We start from the raw sequence: 27,665 nt of genomic DNA on the forward strand, positions 1-27,665 counted from the left end.
CACCAGCAGAAGAAGCTATTGCTGTTAAAAGTGAGATTATCACTTCAACAGTCTCTGAATCCAAGTTCCGAAGTGACTTCCACCAGTTCACTGGTGTGACTTTCCCAATTCCATGATGAGATATCTTTGAGCTTTAATGATCTTATTTCAGAGTAACAGCCGTGTTAGTCTGTATTCGCAAAAAGAAAAGGAGTACTTGTGGCACCTTAGAGACTTGGCACCTTAGAGACTAACCAATTTATTTGAGCATGAGCTTTCGTGAGCTACAGCTCACTTCATCCGATGAAGTTTGCAATCTTCAGTGCTTGAAACAAATTTCATTTCTTTTATCTTACAAGTAAGATGGTTAATTAAGGTACTCTAACATTTTTATTATTGGCTCATTTTATTATCCTTTTATTTTTAACTCCTTTAATAGAAATTTACATTAGAAGTATTCATGGATTGTGTGTCAAAGCAAAGAACCTTTTATACAGAGCATGAATGACACCTCCAGTTAAGGTTGCACAAGCTTTTCCATTTTAATGGATGACTTTTAGCTGCTTAAACTTTGTCACTATTCTACCCTTGGGGCTAAAATTTAGCAGATATGTTCTTATTCCTGGGGGCGGGGGGTTGTGTTTTATTTATGCAAAATCAGATGTTTTTGATGGTGAAAAATTATTTCCCCAGTTTAAAAAATCAACAATATTTTTATACCAGCTTTAGGTGATAGATTTGAAATTTGGCGAGGAGACAGTTCTTAGGTTGTTGCAGAATCTTTTGAATAATCTAAGACCTCACCACAACCTGCACTTAGTGTGAAGCAGTCTTGTCTCTGTCTGCTGTGGATCAGCTCACTGAAACCACCAGCCTCTGGCAGCACAAAGTTCTACTTTCCAGGCTCACTCTTTCTGTACTGGTAGCGATAGGCACGCACCAACCCCCGCGTTGTCGCAGTATTCTATACAGTGTCCAGTCCCTTGTCCCCTGAACACTCACAGAATTACCAGGCCTGCTATTCTCAAAGTAACAATATACACCAGCTTGTAAGATTCTCCCCATGACCAGCACTTTGCTTACCACAACAGCACTTAGGTATATTTGTAGGGAAAACAAGAATAAGTTTTGTTATCAGAGAGAGAGAGTCAAACAATAGTAAGTAAGAATATTGAAAATAAGTGATTATATATAAAAATAAAATCATAACTTGCTTTCTAGAGACTAAATTTAACACCTTTTGACACGAGAATAACTTAATATCACACAGTTCTCTTCCTTGTTTTCAACCACGCCTGGTTCAGATCCCTTTTTCATGAAGCAAAAGTACTATCCCCCGCCCACCCCGTCCCGCCAAGTGAAGGGTTCCAGCATGTTGTCTTGCCTCCAGAAACTCAAACAAACTTTTGGAGTGCACCCACCAGATAGGATTTTCTCTCCATGCTATTTTTTTCCCTTCCTTTTTGATTCTTTTTGAAGTCTCCACAATTCTTCTTTTGCATTCAGTTCAGGTTTGTAATGCGAGACCTGTTGTGAATGAGTCAATACTCAGTTTGCATGTACATTTCTTGTCTGATAGAACCTGTTTGGCACCTTTGGTGACTAATACCTTGAAACAGACTTTAAGATCATATTTTCAGTGTATATATAGATAATTCCTTACATAGTATGTGTACATACATTTCACAATAATATGAATAACCAGTGACACACTGGATTTCATTTGAGACTTCACATGACATTGTTTGGTGAACCTGAATGTACATACCAAAATCAGAAGATTGCTGTAACCCCTTTGCCAGTTGGCAATAAGGTTCTTGGGACATGTGTGCATGTGCAGAGCCCACCATAGGAAGTTCATGGGCAGACCTGTGCATTTCTCTGTGCTGAGTGAAAGAGGCACCACTAGTATTGAGACTTGCATTTATGTCTTACATAAAGAGAGAGCATTGAGAGAACAAATCTAGGGAAAATGATTCTGCTCAGCTGCTTTCCCCACTAAAATGGCATGGAGGTAAGAAACTGCAATTGCAGCAGTATAAGGAAAGGTGTTCTCCTGGCTCAGAGCCTAGATCATGAGTTACAAAGGTAACTAGGTTTAATAAGACCTGAATGCTCACAGCCCATATTTAGCAAGGCCTCACACCTCTAAAACAAATATTATCTGATCTACACTTTGCAGATGAATAACTGAGGATAGAGGTGGCCCAAGGTTAAAGGAAGTTTTTGTGAGAATTGAGATTAGACCTGGGGTTTCTGATGTGGTAGTTCCAAGTCTGCTCCATTATGCCCCCATATAGCAAACAAAAAAAAAGATTGCATCTCTATGCATGGCCTTGATATCTGAAAGATGTGGCGGCTACTTTGTGCTCTCTGTTGTAAGGCACTTAAATCCTCAATTGAAAAAACACAATGTAAATGCAAACTGACATTAACTCTGTATTTTCCAGATTTGGTGGGGGGGAAACCAGGGATTGAGGATAAGAATTTAAAAAAATAAAGGTCTAAAGTTAGGCCCTTAAGTGAGATTTTTAGAAATGCCTAAGTCGTTTAGGTGTGCAAGTTCCAATGATTTTCTGACAAGATAATTAGGAGTTTCACAACCTACCCCTAAATCTGTACTGATCTTAAACAAGAAGTAAGGCTGAGTGGACTTGTAGGCTCGCAAGTTTTTCGTTGTTTTGTTTTTGAATACCATTATTTTTTTGTACATAATTGTACATTCGTAAGTTCAACTTTCGTGATAGAGATTGCATTACATTACTTGTATTAAGTGAACTGAAAAATACTATTGTTTTTTACAGTGCAAGTATTTGTAATAAAAAATATAAAGAGCACTGTACACTTTGTATTCTGTTGTAATTGAAATCAATATATTTGAAAATGTAGAAAACATTCCAAAATATATAAATAAATGGTATTCTGTTGTTGTTTAACAGCGTGCTTAAGTGCAATTAATTTTTTTAATCACTTGACAGCCCTAGTTTTGACAGTTTAAGAAATTTTTTTGGAGTAATAATACTCTTCTGAAAATTCCTGAGCTTAATTGACCAAGTTGATCTTTTTTCCCAGCCTGTTACATTTATTGAAAGCTGTCCTTTTTTGGATCCACGTCAAGCTCTAAAACATTCAACTGACTTCCTATAGTTGGGTGTCATTCCAAGTTGAGTTAGTGCTGTATAGTTACACAATTTCACTTTCTGCAACATTGAAGACATGACAGTTGCACATTTTTGATGAAGAGAAGGCCTTTAAAGTTTCTTGATCTTGTAGTAGTTGTAAAGCAGAGTTTTCTCTCTCAAGTTTTAATAAAGAAAACATTGTTTCCTGACAAAAATCTTCGCAAACGACAGAAGAGACCATATCTGATCCATTTGCATTTAATATGGAAAAAGTAGTGCTTTTTCAGTTTTCTGGTAAAGAGTTGTTACATCTGGTGACTCTTGCAGATGCAATCTCTCTAATGTATTTTTCTCCAAATGTCTTGAATGGTGGGCTCACTGTAGCTTTGTGTACTCTAATCCTGTAGTTCTTAGTATAAAATTAAGAAATTGGTGAGTATTTCAAAGGTCTCTAATATGCTCTTTAGTGTCTCAACAGTTTTTTTCTAAACTAACATTATGGAATGTGGAATCCGTTCTTGAATATAATTTAATATTTTTAAACAAAGCCTTTTTTTGAACTTATAGAATGGTCTAGTGAGATGTGGCTTTTAAAGTTAACATCGCAAACATTTATTGCATAGGCATTACAAAAGTTATCTCCATTAGTCTGTGTACTCCTAGCATTACTGATTATCACAGTTCCCAGGCTAACTGCACCTTCTGACTGCTTTTGGTCTCCTTGAGTGCACCTCCTCAGGCTGGATAGAATCATGAGATTTCTCAGGATAGAATCATGAAATTTCTCCCACTCTTGTACTGGGTTCTGGGTGTAGCCCTCTGGGTATCAGTTGTGATTACCTTGACTGGTCTGATGTTGACCCAGCACCTAAAATCTGTTGCCTCTGGCAGCAATGACAGTGGTAACTAGTGACCAAACAGCCTTCCTAAAGTAAAATATTATTTACTTAGAACAAAACTATCTCTGTGAAAACATTTTAATACAATAAACATTCTACGTGCATGCTTGCTTCTTTCTAAGGCTTACCATTCCCTGAAACTGGGGAAGGCTCAGGCTTGTTTACACTTCTGCAGGACATGTGGCTGTCTGAGGTCACTGACAACTTCCTAGCCAGCTCCTGGCAATCACCTTGCCTCTTGTCAGAGGGCTTTTAGCTGTTCAGTATCCTCTTGATCTCCAGACTCCCAACCTGGAAATATTAAGACTTGTTTATTTGCTGGAGATAAAATATAGGATTGTGGAAGTTGGTAGTTTCACTCGTTGTCTTCCAAGTGTGTGCTGCGATAGTCTTATCTTACAGGTTTCAGAGTGGTAGCCGTGTTAGTCTGTATCAGCAAAAATAATGAGGAGTCCTTGTGGCACCTTATGCACAAATAAATTTGTTAGTCTCTAAGCTTTTGTGGGTTAGAATCCACTTCATCAGATGCATGGAGTGAAAATACATGAAAGGATAGGTTCTAACCCACGAAAGCTTATGCCCAAATAAATGTTAGTCTCCACGGTGCCACAAGGACTCCTCATTATTCTTGTCTGAGGAGCAGTTGATTTGCCTCCCTAAACAGTCCCCATTGCATTCAAGCATTATAGGTGAATAATAAACATATTGGGGCAGTAGAATAAGTTAGTCTATTTCAGTAACTAGGTTACAGATCTGATTTTAGACTATTTAAAAGCATCTCCATGTCATCACACTTTATTTCAGATTTATTTTGAGGAGGAGTCTCATCTTTGACTAACTGTTGCATATAATTATTCTGATCTAGGAAAGGGCTGTACTTTGTACAGGTCACACCAGACTCATAAAGCTACATGCAATGTAGCTGCAGTCAACTACCTATTACTGATAAGGATTGAGCCAAGAAACACAGGTAATTGAATGGTGGAAGCTAATTCAGTTTGCCTTTTTTCCTTTAAGCAATAGCTTCATACAGTTATTTCTGTGTACATCAGCAAGCATACACAAAGCAGCTTCAGGAAGGTACCTTTTCTATAAGTAGTTTTCATTTCTAAGTTAGCATGTTAAATAATAGAATTTAAGATTTAAATGTTACAAATTTGCATGTGATTTAAGCTAATATATATGCACATCAAATTTAAAAGTAATAAAAGTACATTTTTATCGCATATGTAATTTACATCTAATGTCTACCTTATTACTCTGTATACTGAAACTATAAAAATAGTGCCTCCTCCCCGTTAGTTTGGGTATGCAAAGATTAGCAAAAAGTTGAGCTGTGTGCATGCATGTATGAAGTGTTCTTATATATCATTGGTTTTCAACCTGTGGCCCGCGGGCCACTTGCAGCCCAATCAGCACACAGCTGCAGTCCATGTGACCTCATGGACATACAAGTAGTGTTTATATATATTGTGTGGATGCCGCTCATGTAACACAGAGAGAGCTGCATATGCAGCCCACAATGGTAAATAGGTTGAGAACCACTATTATATATGAACACACATGACCGCAGTAAGCTGGAGTTGGGAGTAGCAGGAAGTTCTGCTCAGGGAACCCAACCTTCAGACAGCAAAGATGATCCATTGAAGAGCATAAGGAGGACTTGTTTACAAATGTCTAAGGCTGTGTGTCTGTCATGAAGGTCACGGAAGTAACAGATTCCATGACTTCTGCAGGGGCTGGTGCTGGCTCAGGGGCCGCCTGAGCTGGGCAGGCTCTGGGCCAGCAGCAGCAGTTCGGGTGTGTGGGAGGGGGCTCAGTGCTAGAGCTGGGGGTTGGAGTGTGGAGTGTGGAGCGTGAGGGCTCTGGCTGGGGGTGTGGGCTTTGGGGTGGGGCCGGGGATGAGGGGTTTGGGGTGTGGCAGGGGTCCTGGGACCACAGGGTTGAGGTGTGTGTGTGCGTGTGTGTGTGCAGCAGGGGGAAGATGAGGGCTCTGGCTGGGGGTGTGGGCTCTGGGGTGCAGGCTGCCCAGGGGCTGCAGTGGGGAGAGAGGACTCCACCTAGCACCCTCTCATTGCAGCAGCCCGGGGCTGGGGGAGAGGCGCATCTGTGCAGTCTTTGATAGACTGCTATATGGCTGTGCAGCTTAGAGGGAACTGGGGAGAAGAGGGGAGTTGGCTTCTTACATGGAGACCGATGCTGGAGACTACAGATCCCAATATTTTGTATTTCTCTGGGACTAACAGGTCTAGTCTTCTGGTTTGTTTGGAGTGTGGTAAAACATTCAATACATATGTTTGAGTAGATGAATGTGAAGGCATGTGAGGGGACATGTGGAATAGAGAGAGTCTATAACAAGTTAAAAAGTGAAGTGTTGAGAGATTGGAGCTATTTTTCCCCTCCACTTTTCACTCTCAAAAGTAGACAATACAGGAAGATGGGGGTAGTGGGGGGGTGGGAGGGGCAAGAAAGAGAAAGAAAAGAAGAAAGAGATTCTAAGGAGAAGAGAGGGGGAGAGATTCCAAGATCTGTTTCAGGAAAGAAGGGAATAGAGGAGTGAAGCCAGGATGGAAAAGGGAGGATAACAAAGATGAGAAATAAGTTACACTTTTAAGTTAATAAATAAAAAGTTTGACAGCATTAAATACAGTATACAACAGTGATTCTCAAATGTTTGTACTGGTGACCCCTTTCACATAGCAAGCCTCTGAGTGCAACCCCCCTTTCTTATATAAAAAAGTGTTTTTAATTTGTAACACCATTGTAAATGCTGGAAGCAAAGCGGGATTTGGGGTGTAGACTGACATCTCACAACCATCCTATGTAACAACCTTGTGACCCCCTGAGGGGTCCCAACCCCCAGTTTGAGAACCCCTGAAGAAATGGTGCACAATTTTATTCCTTTAAATTACAAGGGTCTTGACTGCTTAGATATTTTGCATCCTGGCCAGTAGGCACAGTTCTTGGGCCATCTAGGAGAGTCAGGTAAATTTCCAGACCTTGGTAATGCATACAAATGATGGGAAATCCTTAATAGGTTCTAAATTGGGCTGGCTAGAAACACACGCATTCTGTTTTTGTGAAAAACTTTGAAATTTTTACGTTTGTTTCCATTCTGATGAAATTTTTGAGAGCTTGAGCCACTCTAGAATAGCCAGTAGCCTGTGCTTAAAGCTGTCATTTGGGAAGTGGAGGACTCAATTTCAGGTCCCTGCTCCAAATGCATGGAAGAGGCTGTAATGTACATGTACAGACTTACACATTTTAAAATGTTCATGAAATTTTAAAATAATGAACCAACTTTAATCAAACTTGGATTCTTCCTCCATCCTATGAGGAATATGAAATCAAATTTGACATCGACATCATCCCTCATTGTCTTAAGCAAAAGGTCACCTAGAAGATGTGGAAAAAAGTCTTCTGTGTATTTTTCCCACCATCTCTGGCTTCTGTAACTCAAATTATTTAAAATGTTTTGCTGGAACTGGATAAATATTTCACTTTTTGGCTGAGATCAGACACTGGAAACTTTCAGCCCAAATTAATTCTTTCAAAATTGTTTTTAGTCCAAAGTATCTGTGTTCCCCAGTCTTAAGCTACCATATTCCCCTGATTATACAAAAGTTTTGTCCCCTTCCCCCCCACCAAGATGCTTGATTTTACAAAAGTTTCGTTGTAATAGCCTAAGAAAAACTTTGAACCCCAGCACAATAGAGATGCTTATTGGCAAACATATTTAATTCTTAATGTGGAACTCCTGCATCTAAAATGAGTTGGTATTAAGAATAATTTTTCTTAATTTTATCCAGATTTTCTACCTGTCAAAGGCATATGCTCTCATTGAGTTCCGACTAGGTGATGAATTTTGTGTTAACTGGCAAACATAAAATGCTTTTTTTTTAAAGTGAGCTTGTTTTTAACTGCAAACATTTATTTGCAGCGTAACTCTACTTGATCTTGCACAAACTTACCAGAAATATTTCTTCAGACAGATTAAAATATGAGAAGCTTTAGCACAGACAACCTTTTTTAATATAAATGATTAAAAAGAGTGGTTTACTGTTTGACTCTGACAGATTTATTGATTATATGGTCATTGGAATGAATTTGCAATAAGGAATAGTTTTGGTCTGACAATTGTATTTTATAATTTCCTGCTGGATATCTAGCAACATATTGGTGATTGATACTTGAAAATTGGATTTTTGGTGCAATCCAGAGTTAACATTGGCTAACTATAATGCTTAGGGAAGAGACATTCTGAGTAAAGTGAAGGAGAAAAAAGGGAACAGTTAGAAAAGAGGAAAAAATAATGGTAACTAAAGATATTTGCCCTTGTCATTCAGACTAGAAATATTGTTTTCTGAAAAGCCATTTTGAATGTTGATATGCAGAAGTATTTGTGGGGAGGGATAAGTAACCTTAAGGGTAGGAAAGGAATGTGTACATGACCTTTACTTCTAAATATTGACTTTTTCTCTTCTCCCCTCCTCCCCACTTCTATGGATGGATAAAGCCTGATATAAATTTAGTTGTTAGATGCACAGACATTGGGGTCTCCTTATTTGGCTATGTTTGGAATTTATTTTAATGGTCTCTGTCCCTATCTAAATGCTAATACATCCTGTGGATTTTAAGGACAGTGCATCACAATGTGACACCTTTTTGTGTGCAATTTACTTAATGGAAGTCTAATTTCAGCAGGAAAGCTTTTGTTGCAACATACTTTCAACCATATTCAATCAAATATCCCTTTGGAGTCTATAGAACAGATAGGTTTCCATGGTACCTAATGCTTACTTAGCTGACACACAGCTGTGGAATACCAGCACTGGCTTTCTGTTCTGTTTCCTTGCTTGTGTAGACATTGAACCTATGATGGTATAATGGTACTGGCTACTACTGATACTTCTCTGATGGAGGGTATCTAAAAAACAAAAAACCGAACTATCAGTGCAGGCATACCAAATCCAGATACACGTTATGGCAAATACTTGTAGAATGATGGGGGAGGGGATCGGGGGAAACTTGCTTCAACCATTTGAAGCTAGTAATTCTGCTCCCAGAACTAAAAGATTGTGTATCAGTTTTACGCATTTTGATACGCTTTGCAACTTTTTATTTAGTAATCATTTTGTTGCAGGATACATATGCACAAAGCAGTGAATGCACCACATTGGCAGGAGCCGATGTGCTTTTCTGAGGGTTTTTTTCTGTACTTTTTGAAATGCTTTAGCTATAGAATATCTCTTTGATCAGTGTATAAGTAGGGAATTAATGCTTTGGAAAGGTCCAAGACCAACATCCCTGGATAGTGAATGGTTCTGTTTGGTAACAGAACAACTATGAGAATATAGGATTTGCCATAGTAGACTGGGGGTGTCTAACAGTAGACAGTACTAGATGTTTCAGAAGGAAGTGCATTGGACAGTTATGAAATAAACTGTCAAGGGGGGAGGCTTCTTCCTAACTCCTGTCCATCAGGGATTGTCTACACTACAGCTGGAAGGGTGTCTCCCAGCATGGGTAGACAGACATGCTAGCTCTGCTCCAACTAGTATGCTGAGTACAGCATTGTGGCCGTAGTGATACAAGCGGCGGTTCAGGCGAGCCATCTGGGTACAAACTCCCCCAATGTTATGGGTATGTACTTAAATAGTTAGCTGATGCTGCTGTGACCACGCTGCTATTTTTAGCACACTAGCTTGAGTGTGTCTGTCTGCTCATGCTGGGAAGTCAGTCCCAGTTTTTGTGTAGATGTACCCATAGTGCTTGAAACCATGAAGCTGAAGGATTTGTCTGTGTTGGGTGATACCATAGTAAAAAGAGGCAGTGCTTGATGGGAGGTAAGAATCTAAGTCCCTGTCCAGTTCTCATGGGAGTCCACAAGGAAGAAGGCAGGACAGATGAACCCAGTTCTGTAGTTGCTGGTCTGGTTGATGTTGGCAGCTGTTGCTGTGGAGCTTCATGGATTTCAAGGCCAGAAGGGAGAATTATGATCATCTGCTCTAACCTCCTGTATAACACAGGCCAGAGAACTGCCTGAATTACTTCCTATTTGAACTAAAATATGTCTCTAGAAAACAAATCCATTCTTGACTTAAAAGTGGCCAGTGATAGAGAATCGGTAAATTGTTTGGTTAACTGTCCTCACTGTTAAAAATGTACACCTTATTTCTAGTCTCAGTTTATGTAGCTTCAACTTCCAGCTATTAGATCTTATTAAACCTTTGTCTGCTAGACCAAAGAGCCCAAAAAGACTCTCGGAAAGACTGTTTTGTGGTGACTGTCTTGAAAGAGAATTATTTCTTATAAAGCGTTTCCTATGTGAAGGTCATTGGTACTGGTATATGGCACAGTATTCCTTAGGATAAAATTTATCTAGTGTAATAGGATATTTTATTTGTAATTGTTTGTATTTAGTAGCTCATTATGGCCCAAATGCACCAACAGATGGCCAATCCAATTTTAAGCCACTACTCCATGAGATTAGCAAAGGTGGTAAAATACAACATTACATTATGACTACAGCAAAATGTTTGAAATCGCATAAGCAGCAGATAGTTTGAGGAAAGGGTTGACAAGTGACAACCACATCCTGTATGGCTGCATGATTTGTTATGAAGATAGCCAAAGTATGTTAACTGACTGGAAACCAATAAATGTCAATGATGGAAATTCATCTCTGTAGTAACTACCAGCTCTAGTGAAGTAACAACAGGGATGAACTGGGCCGTATGTGTCACAGGATATGTCCAATTCTCTTGTGTAGTTACTTTGCATTTTTGGCTGTCATGGGATGTAACTGTGCTTAAAGAGATCTGCAAAATATCACCCCTATCTCAACAAGTTGAGAATTCGACATATTTGAATGAGATCCTTATTCAACTGCGTTGTTGTTCTTTCAGCAATCAGTCAGCATTACAACAGAGGAGAGGCAGACTCAGCTTACGCAAGTAATGAGATTTATGCAAAACACACAAAACCTTCTGAAGGTAAAATGAAAGTTACAGACAGTATACGATATAGATTTTTGGTTTGAATTTAGATTTAGAAATATAATGGGGGGGGGGGGGAAAGCAGGCCACCTGCAGCCATTTCCTTTTCTTCCTTCACCCCCCTGCACTCTGAAGACTTTTGCAGGAGTAAGCAGATGCCATATTGTGTGTTCAATGTTATATTTGAAGTCATAAAGCATTTGACATCACATCTGGTTGCTGTGGAAATGATGTGTCACAAATAGAAAATGAGTACTTCAGTTAGGGAATAAACGATAGAAGGAGATGTGGTGTTGTCTTTTTGAAGGCACATGGTTATGGTAATCAGAAGTGAAGTGTGAGAATCGCAGGTAATGGTTCTATCATGAATTTTGTATATAGTGCCTTTCATCCTAAAAGATCGAAAAGAACAGAATGAATTGCAGATTCTGCCACTGAAAACAGCCTGTCCTGGAATCGAGTATGGCTGATAATTTTAAGTTGTCTGAAGTACAAATTCTTTATAACGTAACTTATAATTTTTCAGAAAAAAGAAACTATTCTATACGTAAACATTTATGTGATAGAAATGAATGATTTGGATTGTTTTGTTCTCCAGTGATCTCCATATGTCTCTGAACCTTTGATTTCAGAAGAATCATTTATACCTAACTCAAGATCAATTTAGAAATCCAAAGTATTTAGTTCATGTAACGTGACCTTTGATGCCTCCTGAGCATGCAGCGTGTGGCAGCTTTGATAGGGGGATGGGAAATCAGGCAGCATATAGTCATGCATAAACAATTCAAGGGGAATCTAAACCCGCTAATAGAGGCATGCTCTGCTTTAACAGTAAATCTTTGTACAGTCGGCACGCTATCTTGATAAGTGTGTGACCTGCCATAGAATGTCAGTTAACTGCTGTCAAGCAGATTGTTTTGTACTGGAGACGGCAAACTGAATTAAGGTTAGGAAAACAAAAAGATATTCTATTATCTGCTGCCTTTAACTAACAGAAGATTGTAGACATGAAAAAAGGAATATACCACTGTTCGAAACCTGTACTTAAAATGCACTGGTAACTGAGAGTGTTCTTCAAGTTGGTCAGTTAGTCTTAGGAGACTCCTTGACACACAATGGTTAGCACAGAAAGTCTTCATAACTGCTTGGCAGCAATTCACTTGTTATGATGGCAAAAATAAACAAAATCTGTTTCCTCTTAATGGAATGGCATAAATCAGATTACTGTTTTAAAGCAGTATTCCAATGTATTTTTTTTAAAATGTTACTATTAAATATCAGCTTCTCAGAAAGTAGTGACTTAGCTGACAGAGCAATTGATATACCATGTCAGATCATTTAGTCCAGGAGGATACTGTGTCTGCCAATGATAGCATCAGGTGCTTCAGAGAAGGCCCAACAAATCCTGTGGTCAAGGATCATGGAAAAACCTGTAGACTTCTTCCTAATCCTCATCAGTTAATGATTGGTTCATGTCTTGGAACATGGGGCGGGTGTAGTTATATCCCTTCTGATTTTTCTGTCTAGTATAACTGGCTGATCTTTTTAATCATACTAAGCTCTGGCCTCCATCATATCTTGTGGCAATGAGTTCCATTGGCATTGCTTATTTAAGTGTTGCCTTATATAACTTGTTTTTCAATTTCCTAGAATGACCCCTTGTTTTTGTAATACAAGAGAAGTTAAGTGTGTTGAATGAGACAAGAATTATTTTGTGTACCTCCTATTATGCTTCCTCACTACACTGAACGGCTGCAGTCTTTTTTCAATCTCTTCATATGGGAGTTTTTCCTTGTCTCCTTTGCCACCTTTCTTTGGATCTCTTCTGTTTTTGTACCTTTTTGAGATAGGGTAGACAGAACTGCAGAGAGTATTCCAAATGAAGGTGTACAATCAGCTTCTATAAAACATATTTCCTGTATTCCCCATCCCTATTCCTCATGCATCCCAACATTTGAGCTGTCTCCAATAAAACACCCAAATGTTTCTTCTGAAGAGTTATAGTTAATTCAGAACCCCGCCGTTTGCATTAGTGCAGTCTGTTTTTTTGTTCCACTTTGCCTTGATAGTCCTGATTGACTTTTATGCCTAAATTGTTGGGTCATCCTGAAGTTCTGGAGAGTTTTCTCTAGTCTTCACTAAGCTAAATAATTTTGTGTCATCTGTGTATTTTTCACATTAATGTTCATTCATCCACTTGTCTGGACCAGTAATAAGATACTACTGGTCCCGGAATATATCTTTGTGGTACCCCAGTATTAACCCTTTGTCATAATGAAAGTTGATCACTTATTCCTACTGATTTTCTGTTTTACCCACTTCCTAATTCATGATATTTTTACTTCTCATCTGATGCATACATAGTTCCTTGAGTAACATCTTGTGCGGGATTCTTAACCAAGACTTTTTTGAAAGTCCAAATAAACTATATTTGATCTGCTATTTTGTGAAACATTTAAAGATTTCTAATGGATCATAGAGAAATGTTTTTTCTTTACAGAAACCATGCGATCTTGTCCTAAAAATCATTTTTCTCAAGGTGTTTTATAATTACTTGGTAACTGTCTCTTCAAACAAGGTATCTGCAATGGAACTAAGTTTTATTGGTCTGTAATTCCCACAATATCTCCTAGTACCTTTTGAAAAAAAGATAGGCACTGGAACAATATTTACAACTTTTCAGTCCTCTCTGGCATATTAGGTGATCTGTTTTATTTTTAAAGTTCCTCCACATGTTCGCTGTCTGTTTGCGGACTTTGTTATCCCTTACCAAATTTATTCAACCATCTCCTCTTTGGCATACCAGTCTCCAATAGCACTTTGTCTTTCTTAATCAGAGTAAGATTGAGAGAGGTATCTCACCAATATCTCTTACAGTGAAGGTTGATGTAAAGAAATAATTTATCTTTTCTCTAATATCTTTATCTTCCTTAATTCAGTTAATCCAAAGAAACCACTAAGTCGTCTTATGCTTAATTTCATATGTTTTATCTTTTTAGCTTTTTGCTCTTCAAATCTTTTAGCCCTCCTAATACCAGTACTTCCTCCTTGCCATAGTTTTGTGCTCTTTTCTGTTGAATTTGTTAGATTGGATTTTCATTTTCTGAAGGATATTTGTTTTGGGCTCAAATAACCGCAAGGATTTTCTCTACTTAAGGGTGTTAGTACAGCATCATGGCCAAATAAGGTTTTGTTTTGTTTTTTTGTTTTGTTTTTCCTTTTAAATCCGTATACTTGCCTACCCAAATTCTTCTCCTATAGATCATGTTTACTTGTATACTTCACTGTAAAATAGCTCTAAAACACAAAGTTTAAAAAATAAACCCTGCAATGCCATAACTGATTACTGTAAATGTATGTGGGAAAGAGATTATTGGTAGAGGCAGGGGCTTTAATATAGGCTGTCTCAGAATTTGAGTTGAGAAGACCATAAAACAGAATACGCATGGATTCAAATAATGAGATAAACCGAATAGGGCAACGGTTCTCAAACTTGGGGTCGGGAGCCCTCGGGGGCCGCGAGGTAATTACATGGGGGGTCGGGAGCTGTCAGCCTCCACCGCAAACCCCACTTTGCCTCCAGCATTTATATTGGTGTTTAAATATATAAAAGTGTTCTTAATTTATACGGGGGTCACACTCAGAGGCTTGCTATGTGAAAGGGGTCACCAGTACAAAAGTTTGAGAATCCCTGGAATAGGGTGTTTTTGGCATGTAGGCCACATCGGGGTTCCGAAACTGTATGGAGGGCCGGGTGTAGTGTATTAAATTGCTCCCTGTAGGAATGTGCTACTTACGGTGTACTACTTACAGCTGCAGGTCCTGGTGCTCTGAGCGGCACGGTAAGGGGGCGGGGAGCGGGAGGGTTGGATAAGGGGCAGAGGGTTCTGGGGGGCAGTCGGGACAGGGAACAGGGGCAGTTGGATAGGTGTGGGAATCCCGGGGGGCCTGTCGGAGATGGGGTGTAGATAGGGGTCGGGGCAGTCTGGGGACAGGGAGTAGGGAGGGTTGGATAGGGGGTGGGGTCCAGGTTGGGGTGGGGGGTCCTGGGAGGAGGCAGTCAGAGGACAGGGAGCGGGGTGGGGGGGTTGGATGGGTTGGGGGTTCTGAGGGGAGCAGTCACGGGGCAGGAAGTGGGAGGGGCGGATGGGGGTGGAGGGCCAGGGTGTTTGGGGAGGTGTGGTGTATTAAATTGCTCCCCATAAGAATGTGATGCTTACTGTGTACTACTTACTGCTGCCAGTCCTGGTGCTTAGTAAGTAGCACATTCCTATGGGGAGCAATTTAATACACTACACCCTGGTGGCTCTTGCAACCGTGCTGGTGTTGCGTAGCAGGAGCTCACAGCCCCACCGCCCACAGTACTGCTGGCATGGCAAGCTGAGGCTGTGGGGGAGGGGCAGGGGGCTAGCCTCCCAAGCCGGGAGCTCGAGGGCCGGGCAGGACGGTCCCATGGGCTGGATGTGGCCCACGGGCCATAGTTTGCCCACTTCTGGTTTAGAATCTTCAATGCTCTTTTAAGAAAACACTTTGCACTTTAGTGAAGCCCATTTTAAGCATCAGAAATCAGTTTGATAGCAGAGGAGGTTTTAAAATAGAATGGAATTGTACGGAACACTTTGATGTACTTTTGAAGTGATTGCTTAAGAAAGGTTGCTGTTAGAAGTACTTGGATAAAGTCTCGTGTGTCTATTAAATCTTAACTGTTGGGTATATTAGCTTAGTCCCTGAATTTATTAGCAGAAGTTTTAAATTATTCCACTAACCTAAAAATAGTGCTAAATTTCTATTCTTTGGTAACATCTGAAGAGGTTAATGTCAATAACTTGTACTTGTACATAAAGAATTCCCTGAATGCATTTTGAAATTTTTGTGTTGGTGGGTTTTTTTAAGCTTCACAATGAAGATGATCCTCCAGAGTCAACTGTTGAAGAGCCATCCACTTCGACAGAGACTGCACAAAATTCTCAACCAGCAGCTTTATCTGAAGCAGATGTTTCTCCTCCACCTTATTGTAGTATTGCTGTAGAAGCAGCTGCAGCCTCAGGTATTTTCCCTTTATTATATAACAGCTCTAGGTAGTATTACTGTTGGAGAAGTACAAAGATCATGAGTCAGCTACTGATTTGGGGGCGTATGATGCAAACTCCCCCCCCCCCGTTTACTGTTATCTGATTAAAGGTGACCCACAGATGTATGTTTCTCTTTTTTGTGTGAGTTTTAACCAAAACCCAGGCAACTTTTTAGAATTGTGCTGACTGCCCAAATTACCAGACTCTGCAAGTAGCAAATTATTAGCTCAAGGTAGTCCTTCTTTTTTTTTTTTTTTTTTTTTTTTTTTTTGAAGTTCTGTGTACTTTAATTCCACAGTCCTTCTTTGGCTCTTATTCAGAGTAGTCTGCAGGTTTGTAGGATCAGGGCCACAGTGCATACATTTCCCATGTGACTACCATGAATAAATGTTCACGCATATGAAGTATTTGCAAGAGAAGCACCTCTGCTGGCATCATTTAATCAGCTGCAGAATCCTGTTATATGCTGATGGGAAGCCAAGTACTAGACACTTGTTAATATTGCTTGGTTTTGCAATGTATTAATAATTTGAGCGTTTGGTATATAAATAAAATGTCATAAAACAAAATTTGTTGTTCACGTTACTTTTTCAAAAGCAATACTTTACCTACTAAATTGGCAAAATTGAGCCATTCCAAGAACAAGCAATTGTCTTGCCTCAGTAGACCAGCTGCAGTTTGCAACAGCGCTCTGTAGTTGATGAGATGTGACATGACCAGGATAGGCCTCAGTTCATTTTTTTTTTTTTTAAAACACTAAGAACCTGAAACTCTTCTTTTAGGATGTTTCTTTGCACCCTTCTCTCACCCACTCATATGCAAATTATTGTATCTGATGAATGCTTGCATTTGCTTTTCAGCAGAATGTAATCTTAGTTCCAAAACTCTTCGCCCTTTTGCAGTATCTAGGTCAAACTTTAAATTAACTAGTTTTGAGTTGCAGCAGTAGGCATCTTTAAATTGTGATTCACTCTTTCCTGTTCATTAAAAAATAAAATAAACGAAAAAACTTCTCACAATGTCTGTAAGCACTTATAGGTCAAGTTGCTGTAGAACAAAGAGACTGAAATTTATGACTGGACAGTTTAAATGTCACCAGGCTTGCTGTTACTTTAGTGTGCGTTTTTTAAGATTGCTATTGTTCTTGTTGATATTTTTCTGGGATACAAAGCATGAATCTCATTTTTTGTTTTTAACAGAAACACCTAATGAATTTTACCCTGTACCACCTCCATATAGTGTAGCTACCTCTCTTCCTACTTATGATGAAGCAGAGAAAGCCAAAGCTGCAGCAATGGCAGCTGCTGCAGCAGAAGCTGCCCAAAGAGTAAGTGAAATATCTCTGTAAAAATCTTTTGGGGAATCTGTAAACCAAGTTGATTTTGATAATGTACAATACTCTAAAGTAGTGTTTAAAAAGCATTTAGGCCCACACTTCAACCTTTTTTTAATAATCATTGTTATCAAGTGATGTCTTTTGTATGCTAAATAGCTTTTAAAATTTAGTTAGATATTTGCAAGACATTCTGAAGATGTGAAGTGCTATAGAACTGTAGAGCATTTCTTTGAAGTACAGCTGTTTGCTAAACACTTTAAAAAGCCACATTCTTGGTTAGATTTTGACTCTATAGCTAGTACATATCTGGAGGGAGGGGAGGATGCAGATTCACTGAGTTAACAATTCCAATTCCTGGGATAGTGCTGTGATATTATGAATGATTTCTGTTAGTAGCAAAGAGGTAACTTAAGTCAGAGAAGTATGTTGCTTTTTATTGCTGACAAAAAATAGATAAATTGAAACAAATATTTTTGATCTTTTTAGAGTGTTAAGGGTAATAATGTTGCCCTGGCAACCTTAATTATGGTATTTCCTAACTTTTGAGTGCTTGACTTTTCAACCTTACTGTTTTTTCATGTTGCGTTTTTTGTGTGTAATATTGGTATATGTGTGGTATTCCGCCCTCTCCACCCCCAAGTTTCCCCTCGCTAATTCATTCCTTTTGAAAGTGTAGAGTTTAAATGTATAATGAAAACCGGGAAAGTGCAGTTAGAATCTAAGTGACATTTTAAAAGTCATTTAAGTGAAAACAGAATATTTAAAATAATTAAATGGTTTGTTTGTCTGTAATAACGTTCTCTTAACACTGTTCTTTAGTTCTTTTGTCTTATGTTTGTTTTACATGCTTAGCACGGCCAGTTTAGGGAGTCTAGGAGTCTGTTTGATGAAATATTCCTCAGTCCACCAGAGGTATGGTACAGTTCTATTTAGTTGAGACATTGCTGTAAATTTTCCTGCTGGTAAATAATGATGGGTTCCCTTACCCACTTCAGAATTATCTTATTGAAATCTCAGAATTGTTGCATCCGCTAAATATGTGCCATTTTAGAATCTACATTTGAATTCTGCTAATATGTACGTCAGCCCTTTTTTCAGGGGATTATAAATCCAATTAAAAAAAAAATTATTCTGAAAACCATTTGCGTTTGTATAAAACTGCACCAGCTAACTGTCAAACGGGTTCCTTAAGAATCAGCTTTCTTAATTGACTAACCAATTTTTCTTAGGGTAGACCCCACATTCCAGGTTTCAGTTACAAGAAAGTTATAAACCCCTGAAAAACATTCATAATGGAGCTGATGGTAGAACCTTATTCATAGTGGCAATAAGAGGTGCCACTAAAATTGAAGATGCTGGAAAGTTAGTGCCTTTCTGTGTAGAGGATATGCTATTGTATTTGTGATACTTACCCAGATAGTTAATGTATTTTTACCTCCTTAAATGTTGCAATCCTTTAGTTCTGGTCTTAGAAACCAAATCAGTTGTATAGGCACAAGTATATCATAAGATCTGTAACAGTTACAAAAAATGTGTATGAATCTTTCGGGCTGCATAATCCACTATATGAACTGTACAATAAAAGGGGTTAAGTGAATTAAAGCTTTTGTTTAGAGCGCAAAAGACATCAGGAGTTTACAGTTGGGAAGCAGAGACATGTCTTTAATTTTTATAGAATGTTGTTGAATCAACATTATGCGTTCATAGCAGTTTCCACGTATTTTAAAAAAAAATTTATGAAAAGATATTAAGCAATAATTGGGATTCAGTTCAGGTCACCACATGACCAAAAAATTAAATTCAGAGACCCCATTAAAAACACCAGTAAGAGGCTGGGGGTATTTACTTTTGCAGAAAGACTGAAACATCTAAAACAAAACTATACAAACCAAGATTTTCTGTCCAGGGCAAACCTGTATTAGTGGAGGCATGACTACTGGCCTGAAAGGTGTCTTCAATCTGTCATTTCTATGATTATAAAAACTTATGCTGCCAGATGGCTTGTATAATCTGGGGTTACTTAAATTTTACATGCAGCTATAACATCTTGCTCTAAGATTAGTATAAAAGTGCCCAATTGCATTATTTTCAAGGTTATCAGAATTTAATATGAAAATGTTATGACACTGTTAGTACAGCCTGCTCTTGAATTGCACTATTCATACAATAAGAGCCCTCAAATTTTACAAAATAGATGAAAATTATTAGAATTATGTCAATTTCTGCACTCAGATTCCCCAGGAAAGATCTTGATTTCAGTGTGTAGCTTTCCATTCATATGTGGGACCTAGACATGTAAAGATAGCAGAAATCTGAGTTTATAATGCTTTCATGGATCTACACAGAACTTTATCATTTAATTTTATTGGGATAAGAGGGAAGGTCCTCTCATGGATTGGTAACTGGTTAAAAGACAGGAAACAAAGGGTAGGAATAAATGGTCAGTTTTCAGAATGGAGAGAGTCAAATGGTAGTGTCCCACAGGGGTCTGTACTGGGACCAGTCCTATTCAACAGAATCATAAATGACCTGGAAAAAGGGGTAAACAGTGAAGTGGCAAAATTTGCAGATAATGCAAAACTACTCAAAATAATGAAGTCCCCGGCAGACTGCGAAGAGCTACAAAAGGATCTCTCAAAACTAGGTGACTGGGAAACAAAATGGCAGATAAAACTCATTGTTTATAAATGAAAAGTAATTCACATTGGAAAACAGAATCCCAATTATACATATAAAATGGTGGGTCTAAATTAGCTGTTATCACTCAAGAAAGATATCTTGGAGTCATTGTGAATAGTTCTCTGAAAACATCCACTCAGTGTGCAGGGCAGTCAAAAAAGCTAACGGAATGTTGGGCATCATTAAGAAAGGGATAGATATTAAGATAGAAAATATCATATTGCCTTTATATAAATCCATGTTACATCCACATCTTGACTACTGCATGCAGATGTGGTTGCCTGATCTCAAAGATATATTGTAATTGGAAAAGTTTCAGAAAAGAGCAACCAAAATGATTAGGGGTATGGATTGGCTTGCGTATGAGGAGAGAGTAATGAAACTGGGACTTTTCAGCTTGGAAAAGAGATGGCTAAGGGGGATATGATGGAGGTCTACAAAATCATGACTGGTGTGAAGAAAGTAAATAATGAAATGTTACTTACTCCTTCTCATAACACAAGAACTAGGGGTACCAAATGAAATTAATTGGCAGCAGGTTTAAAACAAACAAAAGGAAGTATTTCTTCACACAACGCACAGTCAACCTGTAAAACTTTTTGCCAAAGGATGTTGTGAAGGCCAAGACTATAACAGGGTTCAAAAAAGAACTAGATAACTTTATGAATGATAGGTCCATCAGTGGCTATTAGCCAGGATGGGCAGGGATGGTGTGTGTTCCTAGCCTGTTTGCCAGAAGCTGGGAATCAGCGACAAGGAATAGATCACCTCTGATTACCTGTTCCGTTCATTCCCTCTGGGGCATCTGACATTGGCCATTGTCGGAAGACAGGATACTGGGCTAGATGGATCTTTGGTCTGACCTGGTATGGCTGTTCTTACGTTTGTATATAAAAATATTAGCAAATACTTTTTGCTGTTCAAAAAGTTGTAATCCATCTGTGACGGGTTGGATCACAGAAACCCCCTTGAGAATTGCTATCTGATGTGCTGGGACTGCCTCTGAGCCCGTTTTCCCTAGCAGCTTGGGACTTGAGAACCCTGCCTGGTTCAACCCAGACACGCTAGCCTGCTACAAACACAGACCCAGGTCTCCCACAAGTTGCAGGCTAAACTGAAAACAGCTTAAGAAGTGTTCCTGTCTCCAACACTCACGTACCCAGCTCCCAAAGTGTCCAAACCCCCAATAAATCAGTTTTTTACCCTGCATAAAGTTTATACAGGGTAAACTCATAAATTGTTTGCCCTCTATAACAGTGATATAGAGAGCAATGCACAGCTGTTGGTGTCCGTGCTCTCCCCCTCCCCGCCCCGCTCAGGTATTTAATACATACTCTGGGTTAATTAATAAGTAAAATGTGATTTTTATTAAATACAAAAAGTAGGATTTAAGTGGTTCCAAGTAATAACAGACAGAACAAAGTGAATTACCAAGCAAAATAAAATAAAACCCACAAATCTAAACTTAGTACAGTAGAAAATGACTACAGATGAACATCTCTGAGGGTGAGATTTCCAAGAAGTTTCTTTTACTGACTAGCCTCCTTCTAGTCTGGGTCCAGCAATCACTTACACCCCTGTGGTTACTGTCCTTTGTTCCAGTTTCTTCCAGGTAGCCTCTCCACCCCCAAAAGATCTGTTGAGCCAGCTGAGGACAAAATGGAGGGGTCTCACAGGGGCTTAAATAGACTTTCTCTTGTGGATGGAGACCCCTTCCTCTCTCCTATCCAGAATTCAGCTCCAAGATGGAGTTTTGGAGTCACCTGGGCAAGTCACATGTCTATGCATGACTGAGTTCCTCACTAGCCAGGCCACATTCCTGGGAAAGTTTAGATGTGGATTGGCGTCTCCAAGTTCATTCTTAGCTTAAATGTTTCTTGATTGGGCACTTACTGAGAATAGTCTTTTCTCAGGAAACTGACCAACTGCTTCACTGAGGCTACTTAAAATTAAACAAGTACATAGCCAGTATTCATAACTTCAAGTACAAAAATAATGCATGCATACAAATAGGATGAATATATTCAGTGGATCATAACCTTTACAGAGATGTTGTGTGTCATATGTAGCATAAAACACATTCCAGTTATGTCGTATATACATTCATAAGAATATTCCCATAAAGCGTTATGGTGCAGCATCGCAACATCTATGTAGATACACCATGGTGCACTATGGTTAAATAATGAAGAATGTGATTCTCTTTCCACCTTTTCAAAAAATAAATAACTAAAGCAACATTAAAAGAAAAGGAATACCTGTGGCACCTTAGAGACTAACCAATTTATTTGAGCATAAGCTTTCGTGAACTACAGCTCACTTCGTCGGATACATGCAGTGGAAAATACAGTGGGGAGATTTTATGTACACAGACAACATGAAACAATGGGTGTTGCCATGCACACTATAAGGAGAGTGATCAGGTAAGGTGAGCTATTACCAGCAGGAGAGGGAAAAAAACTTTTTGTAGTGATAATCAAGGTTGGCCATTTCCAGCAGTTAACAAGAACATGTGAGGAATAGTGAGGGGTCGGGGGAATAAACACGGGGAAATAGTTTTGCTTTGTGTAATGACACATCCACTCCCAGTCTTTATTCAAGCCTAATTTAATGGTGTCCAGTTTGCAAATTAATTCCAATTCAGCAGTCTATTGTTGGAGTCTGTTTTATGAAGTTTTTTTGTTGAAGAATTGCCATATTTAGTTCTGTAATCAAGTGACCAGAGAGATTGAAACGTTCTCCAACTGGTTTTATAATTCTTGACGTCTGATTTGGGTAACATTTTTGATTGAAATAAAGAAGAATTCTATTTTGTGCCATCAAAGACTGAGAAAGTAAACTTTGGCACATGAATTTGAGAAATGTGCACATTGTATGAAAACTTTTATGTAATGTAACTTCAATAACATGACTTTTTTTTTTAAGGCTATATCAACAGTTGGGCTAAACGTTCAACGCTATTTAGGTGCCGAAAGATGCACACAGGCCCCTAGGGCTTGTGCCTAAATGGTGAGCCTATTTGGCATTTACAGAGATGCTACATTCTGCCTAAGTTCTCTAGGGTGCCTAATTTTCCAAGCTATGTTTTCAAAGCAGAGTGATTTTTCTGCGCCGAGGGGTTTTTTTTACCATGAATTTTAAAAAATGGCTTTGGGCACTTAGTGGCCATTAGGAGGCCATTGTGCACTTAGTGGCCATTGTGCACGTTGAAGACTACCACCTTTTGCAAATGTGTCCCAGTTGTCTGTCCTTCCTTTTTGTAATAAAACTTACCGGGTAAAAATGAGTGCACCCAACCCTCTGTTAACAGGAGATGCGTTAGTCAGATGTCTCATCTATAGATCACATAGTGTTAATTTAAAACACGTTTTTTTAAAAAAACAAAGTGTGTTTTAGATATCATGGAAGATACAAAGCAAAGGTTAGAACAGCATCCGGGAAGTATTTTTGATCACAGAATATCAGGGTTGGAAGGGACCTCAAGAGGTCATCTAGTCCAACCCCCTGCTCAAAGCAGCACCAATTCCCAACTAAATCATCCCAGCCGGGGCTTTGTCAAGCCTGATCTTAAAAACTTCAAAGGAAGGAGATCATACCCTCTGAAATATTACTTCATTTGTAAAATTGATAAGTTTATATTTTACTGTAGATAAGAACAGTAAATAAGCAAATTAATTTTGCTAGTTTGGTATTATATGTCTGTTTTCCCCTTAATGTAGATGAACTAAAATAATATTAGGGCTGATGGGTGGGGGGAGAGACTCTTTAAGAAGCTACAGGAATTTATATTTTCTCTCCTGACCATTATGCTATTTTCAGCTAGAGGAAGCTTGTCTTGCCACTGTTAAACAACTGCATCATTATTTTTAGCTTTGCATCACTTTTTATTCACTTAGCCTTAAGTACAAATCTTAAATACTCATTTTCAAACCTTCTATTAAAATTCCTCTAACCAGATAATACAGATTTCACGTGTATGGACAAGAATTTTATTGCGTGAAAGTTGCTGTTTCTAGTTTAGCATTTGAGATTGGACCTGGAATAAGATCAAATAACAATGAAAGGGTCAGTGTTTGGGTGCCCAAAGTTATATGAAGTGACTTTAAAATATGTATATTTTCTGTACTTTAAAGAGGACTGTTTTGTATGTTTTTTTTATTCAGTTACAACTTTGCAGTTTTGCCATGTAAATTAATAATTATCAAATTAAATGAATATTTTTTTCTTACTGTATCATTACACCTACAGTTCTTCATGTAGGCAAGACAAATGCCAAACTGTGTATACGTTTTATCTCTTATCAAAATCAAAGATTGAGAAGAGACATTTAAATCATTAAAACAAAGCAAGGTTTAGGGATTTCAGTGTTTTAACATGAATTTTGTGGATCATTATCTTGTAGGTGTCTCCTTGTATGTGACTTGACTTCTTAAAGAAGTTAGAAAATAAACTGACAGGTTTCAGAGTAGCAGCTGTGTTAGTCTATATCCGCAAAAAGAAAGTTTAGCTTCTTAAGAAACTAGGTACTTCACTGTGTGCTATATTAAACTGATTTTTCTTTTTCCAGATACTTAAATTTAGAAGCTTAAAAGATGGAACTTACCTTAGTTTAGTCTACTTTGGTAGTGTAAAATGTTCTTATGTCAGTTGTCCCCCTTCTATCCCAACAACTGAAAACTATATGAAGATTTCACTTTAAAAAGATGAATTAAAATAGTTTCTTGCTTCTTGTATATAAATAAATATCTTAATATGTATTATGTCTTAGATTTTTGTAGGTCACACAACCTGTACAAATACAAACTTATTGCTAGTGCTGGGATCTGAGGCTTCCAATAGACCCTTAAAATCCAGTCTTCTGCGGTATTTAAATGTGATTGAACTGTCATTACATAAAAACTGTTTGGAAATAAGGAGCTAAAATGGTGGTCACAGCTATGGGAATTATTTAAAAATGTCTCTACAGTAGACATCCTTGTGTATGGTTTATAAAGTATGTTGTGATGAAAGATGACATTTTACTTAAACAAAAAACAACACCAACAAACAAAACCAGAAACCTCAGTGAATTTTGTGGTTCTGAAAATGTGGTGATCCCTTGAACTTTAGTAAGTCAAGGATTTCTAATATGGTAAATATTAGTCAACATACAGAATGTGAATTCCGTGGCAACTTAGTGATATCCTCTCAAGTTGGAAGAAAATAATTACGTGATATATGAGGATAAATGGCACAAACAGGGAAAATGGATATTAGCTATTATGTCTACATATTTGGTTGGCAAGTACACGGAAATTATTTTCTTCTGTTTACAGTGAGTACATGAATAGGGTATGTTAAAATACATTGGGCTAAATTCATCCATGGTATAACTTAACTACTGAAGACAGTGGAATTACATTGAGGATGGATTTTTTTTCTGCTCGGTGTTGAACATAATTTTTTGTCTCAAATAATGGTCTGTAGCTCAATTTAAATGGAATATTATTAATTCCTATGTACATGTTCCAGTTTCTTTCTCCAAAGTTCATTTGAGTTTCACTGATAACTGGGCTTTATCATAGTAAAGCAATAAACTTCATTTTTCTGTAGCTTAATAGATTTAATAGTATTTTGTTCTTTTGAGGTTCATTTATGTAGATCTGTCAACAAATGGCAGTCTGACGTTTTTAAAAACACAATTAACAGTTTAAATCTACAAGACAATGCATAAGCCTAAAGTTAACTTTCCTTCACTAACACTTCTCCAACCTATAAATCCAGGAAGAAGAATATCCACCTCGGGATGACTTCAGTGATGCAGATCAACTTAGAGTTGGCAATGATGGCATCTTCATGTTGGCATTTTTCAGTGAGTTATTTTTACATCCCAGATCTTTGAGGTGTATAATTTAGATTTCCATTGGAACAGCAGACTATGAAAGATAGCCACAGTAAACTGCATGAACACACTGTAACAAATGGAATCTTTTTACTTATATACAGATGTAAAACAGTACCTGTTACTCAGAAAAAGCAAGTATGTTGTGTTTTTTTCAGTCACTTCTGAGAATGGTGTTAAAACTAACTTACACCTATCGCAGATAGGTCTGAACAAATCCTCAGTTGATAACCTCAGGAATATCAAGATTATATGGTGGACCGCATCATAAAGTTCTAACAGCTGCAGAACTGCTAACTTGAATTAAAAAATCTGCATGGCAGAAATGTGATTAATTACTCTTCTTAAAAGATCTGGAGGATGGCGTGGATTGCACCCTCAGCAAGTTTACAGATGACACTAAACTGGGAGGAGAGGTAGATATGCTGGAGGGCAGGGATAGGATACAGAGGGCCCGAGACAAATTAGAGGATTGGGACAAAAGAAATCTGATGAGGTTCAACAAGGAGAAGTGCAGAGTCCTGCGCTTAGGACGGAAGAATCCCATGCACCGCTATAGACTAGGGACCGAATGGCTTGGCAGCAGTTCTGCAGAGAAGGACCTAGGGGTTACAGTGGATGAGAAGCTGGATATGAGTCAACGGCGTTCCCTTGTTGCCAAGAAAGCTAATGGCATTTTGGGATGTATAAGTAGGGGCATTGCCAGCAGATCAAGGGACGTGATTGTTCCCCTCTATTCGACATTGGTGAGGCCTCATCTGGAGTACTGTGTCCAATTTTGGGCCCCACACTACAAGAAGGATGTGGAAAAATTGGAAAACATCCAGTGGAGGGCAACAAAAATGATTAGGGGACTGGAACACATAATTTATGAGGAGAGGCTGAGGGAACTGGGATTGTTTAGTCTGCGGAAGAGGAGAATGAGGGGGGATTTGATAGCTGCTTTCAACTACCTGACAGGGGGTTCCAAAGAGGATGGATCGAGACTGTTGTAAGTGGTAGCAGATGACAGAAAGAGGAGTGATGGTCTCAAGTTGCAGTGGGGGAGGTTTAGGTTGGATATTAGGAAAAACTTTTTCACTAGGAGGGTGGTGAAACAATGGAATGCGTTACCTAGGGAGGTGGTGGAATCTCCTTTCTTAGAAGTTTTTAAGGTCAGGCTTGACAAAGCCCTGGCTGGGATGATTTAGTTGGGGATTGGCCCTGCTTTGAGCAGGGGGTTGGACTAGATGACCTCCTGAGGTCCCTTCAAACCCTGATATTCTATGATTCTATGATTCTACCTGAAAATCTACCTGTAATACACTTATATGGGCGACCTACTGGATTAAATAGCTATGGAGGGATTTGTTCAGACCTACATAGTATTAATTTTTTTCAGGTTGAACTAACTTAGGTATGTAAAATATAACTTTTTAAATTACAATAAATCAGTTTAATAACGTAAAGCACTCTGCCTCCAGATAATCTTTGGATTGCCACCAACACTGCCTTAGCACTTACATTCACTGAAACTGTGTGCTGTGCACCATTTCTTTTCTATCAGATATACAGTAAAAGCTTTATCTGGCATGTTATGGGAATGGGGGGTGCTGGTAAGTGGAAAAATTCCAGTTAACTAGGAGGGAGGGAGGTTGGATGTGGGAGGGGGAACGGGAGCGGGTGCAGGGTGTTGGATCCGGGTGGTGCTTACCTTGGG

The 27,665-nt window shown here is 38.6% G+C and overlaps 1 protein-coding gene across 2 annotated transcripts in view; it reads left to right on the forward strand.

Moving 5' to 3' along the window:
• The window catches only part of NDFIP2 (Nedd4 family interacting protein 2), a 66,043-nt gene that overhangs the window by 11,112 nt on the left and 27,266 nt on the right, over window positions 1-27,665 (forward strand). For both annotated transcript variants that reach the window (XM_077812655.1, XM_077812645.1), the window contains exons 2-4: window positions 15,892-16,045; window positions 17,270-17,397; window positions 25,849-25,936. In XM_077812655.1, coding sequence (XP_077668781.1) covers window positions 15,892-16,045; window positions 17,270-17,397; window positions 25,849-25,936 — 370 coding nt within the window. The remainder of the gene's footprint in view (window positions 1-15,891; window positions 16,046-17,269; window positions 17,398-25,848; window positions 25,937-27,665) is intronic.

This window comes from Eretmochelys imbricata, chromosome 1 (genome assembly GCF_965152235.1).
Source record: "Eretmochelys imbricata isolate rEreImb1 chromosome 1, rEreImb1.hap1, whole genome shotgun sequence".
NCBI classification, from domain to species: domain Eukaryota; kingdom Metazoa; phylum Chordata; order Testudines; family Cheloniidae; genus Eretmochelys; species Eretmochelys imbricata.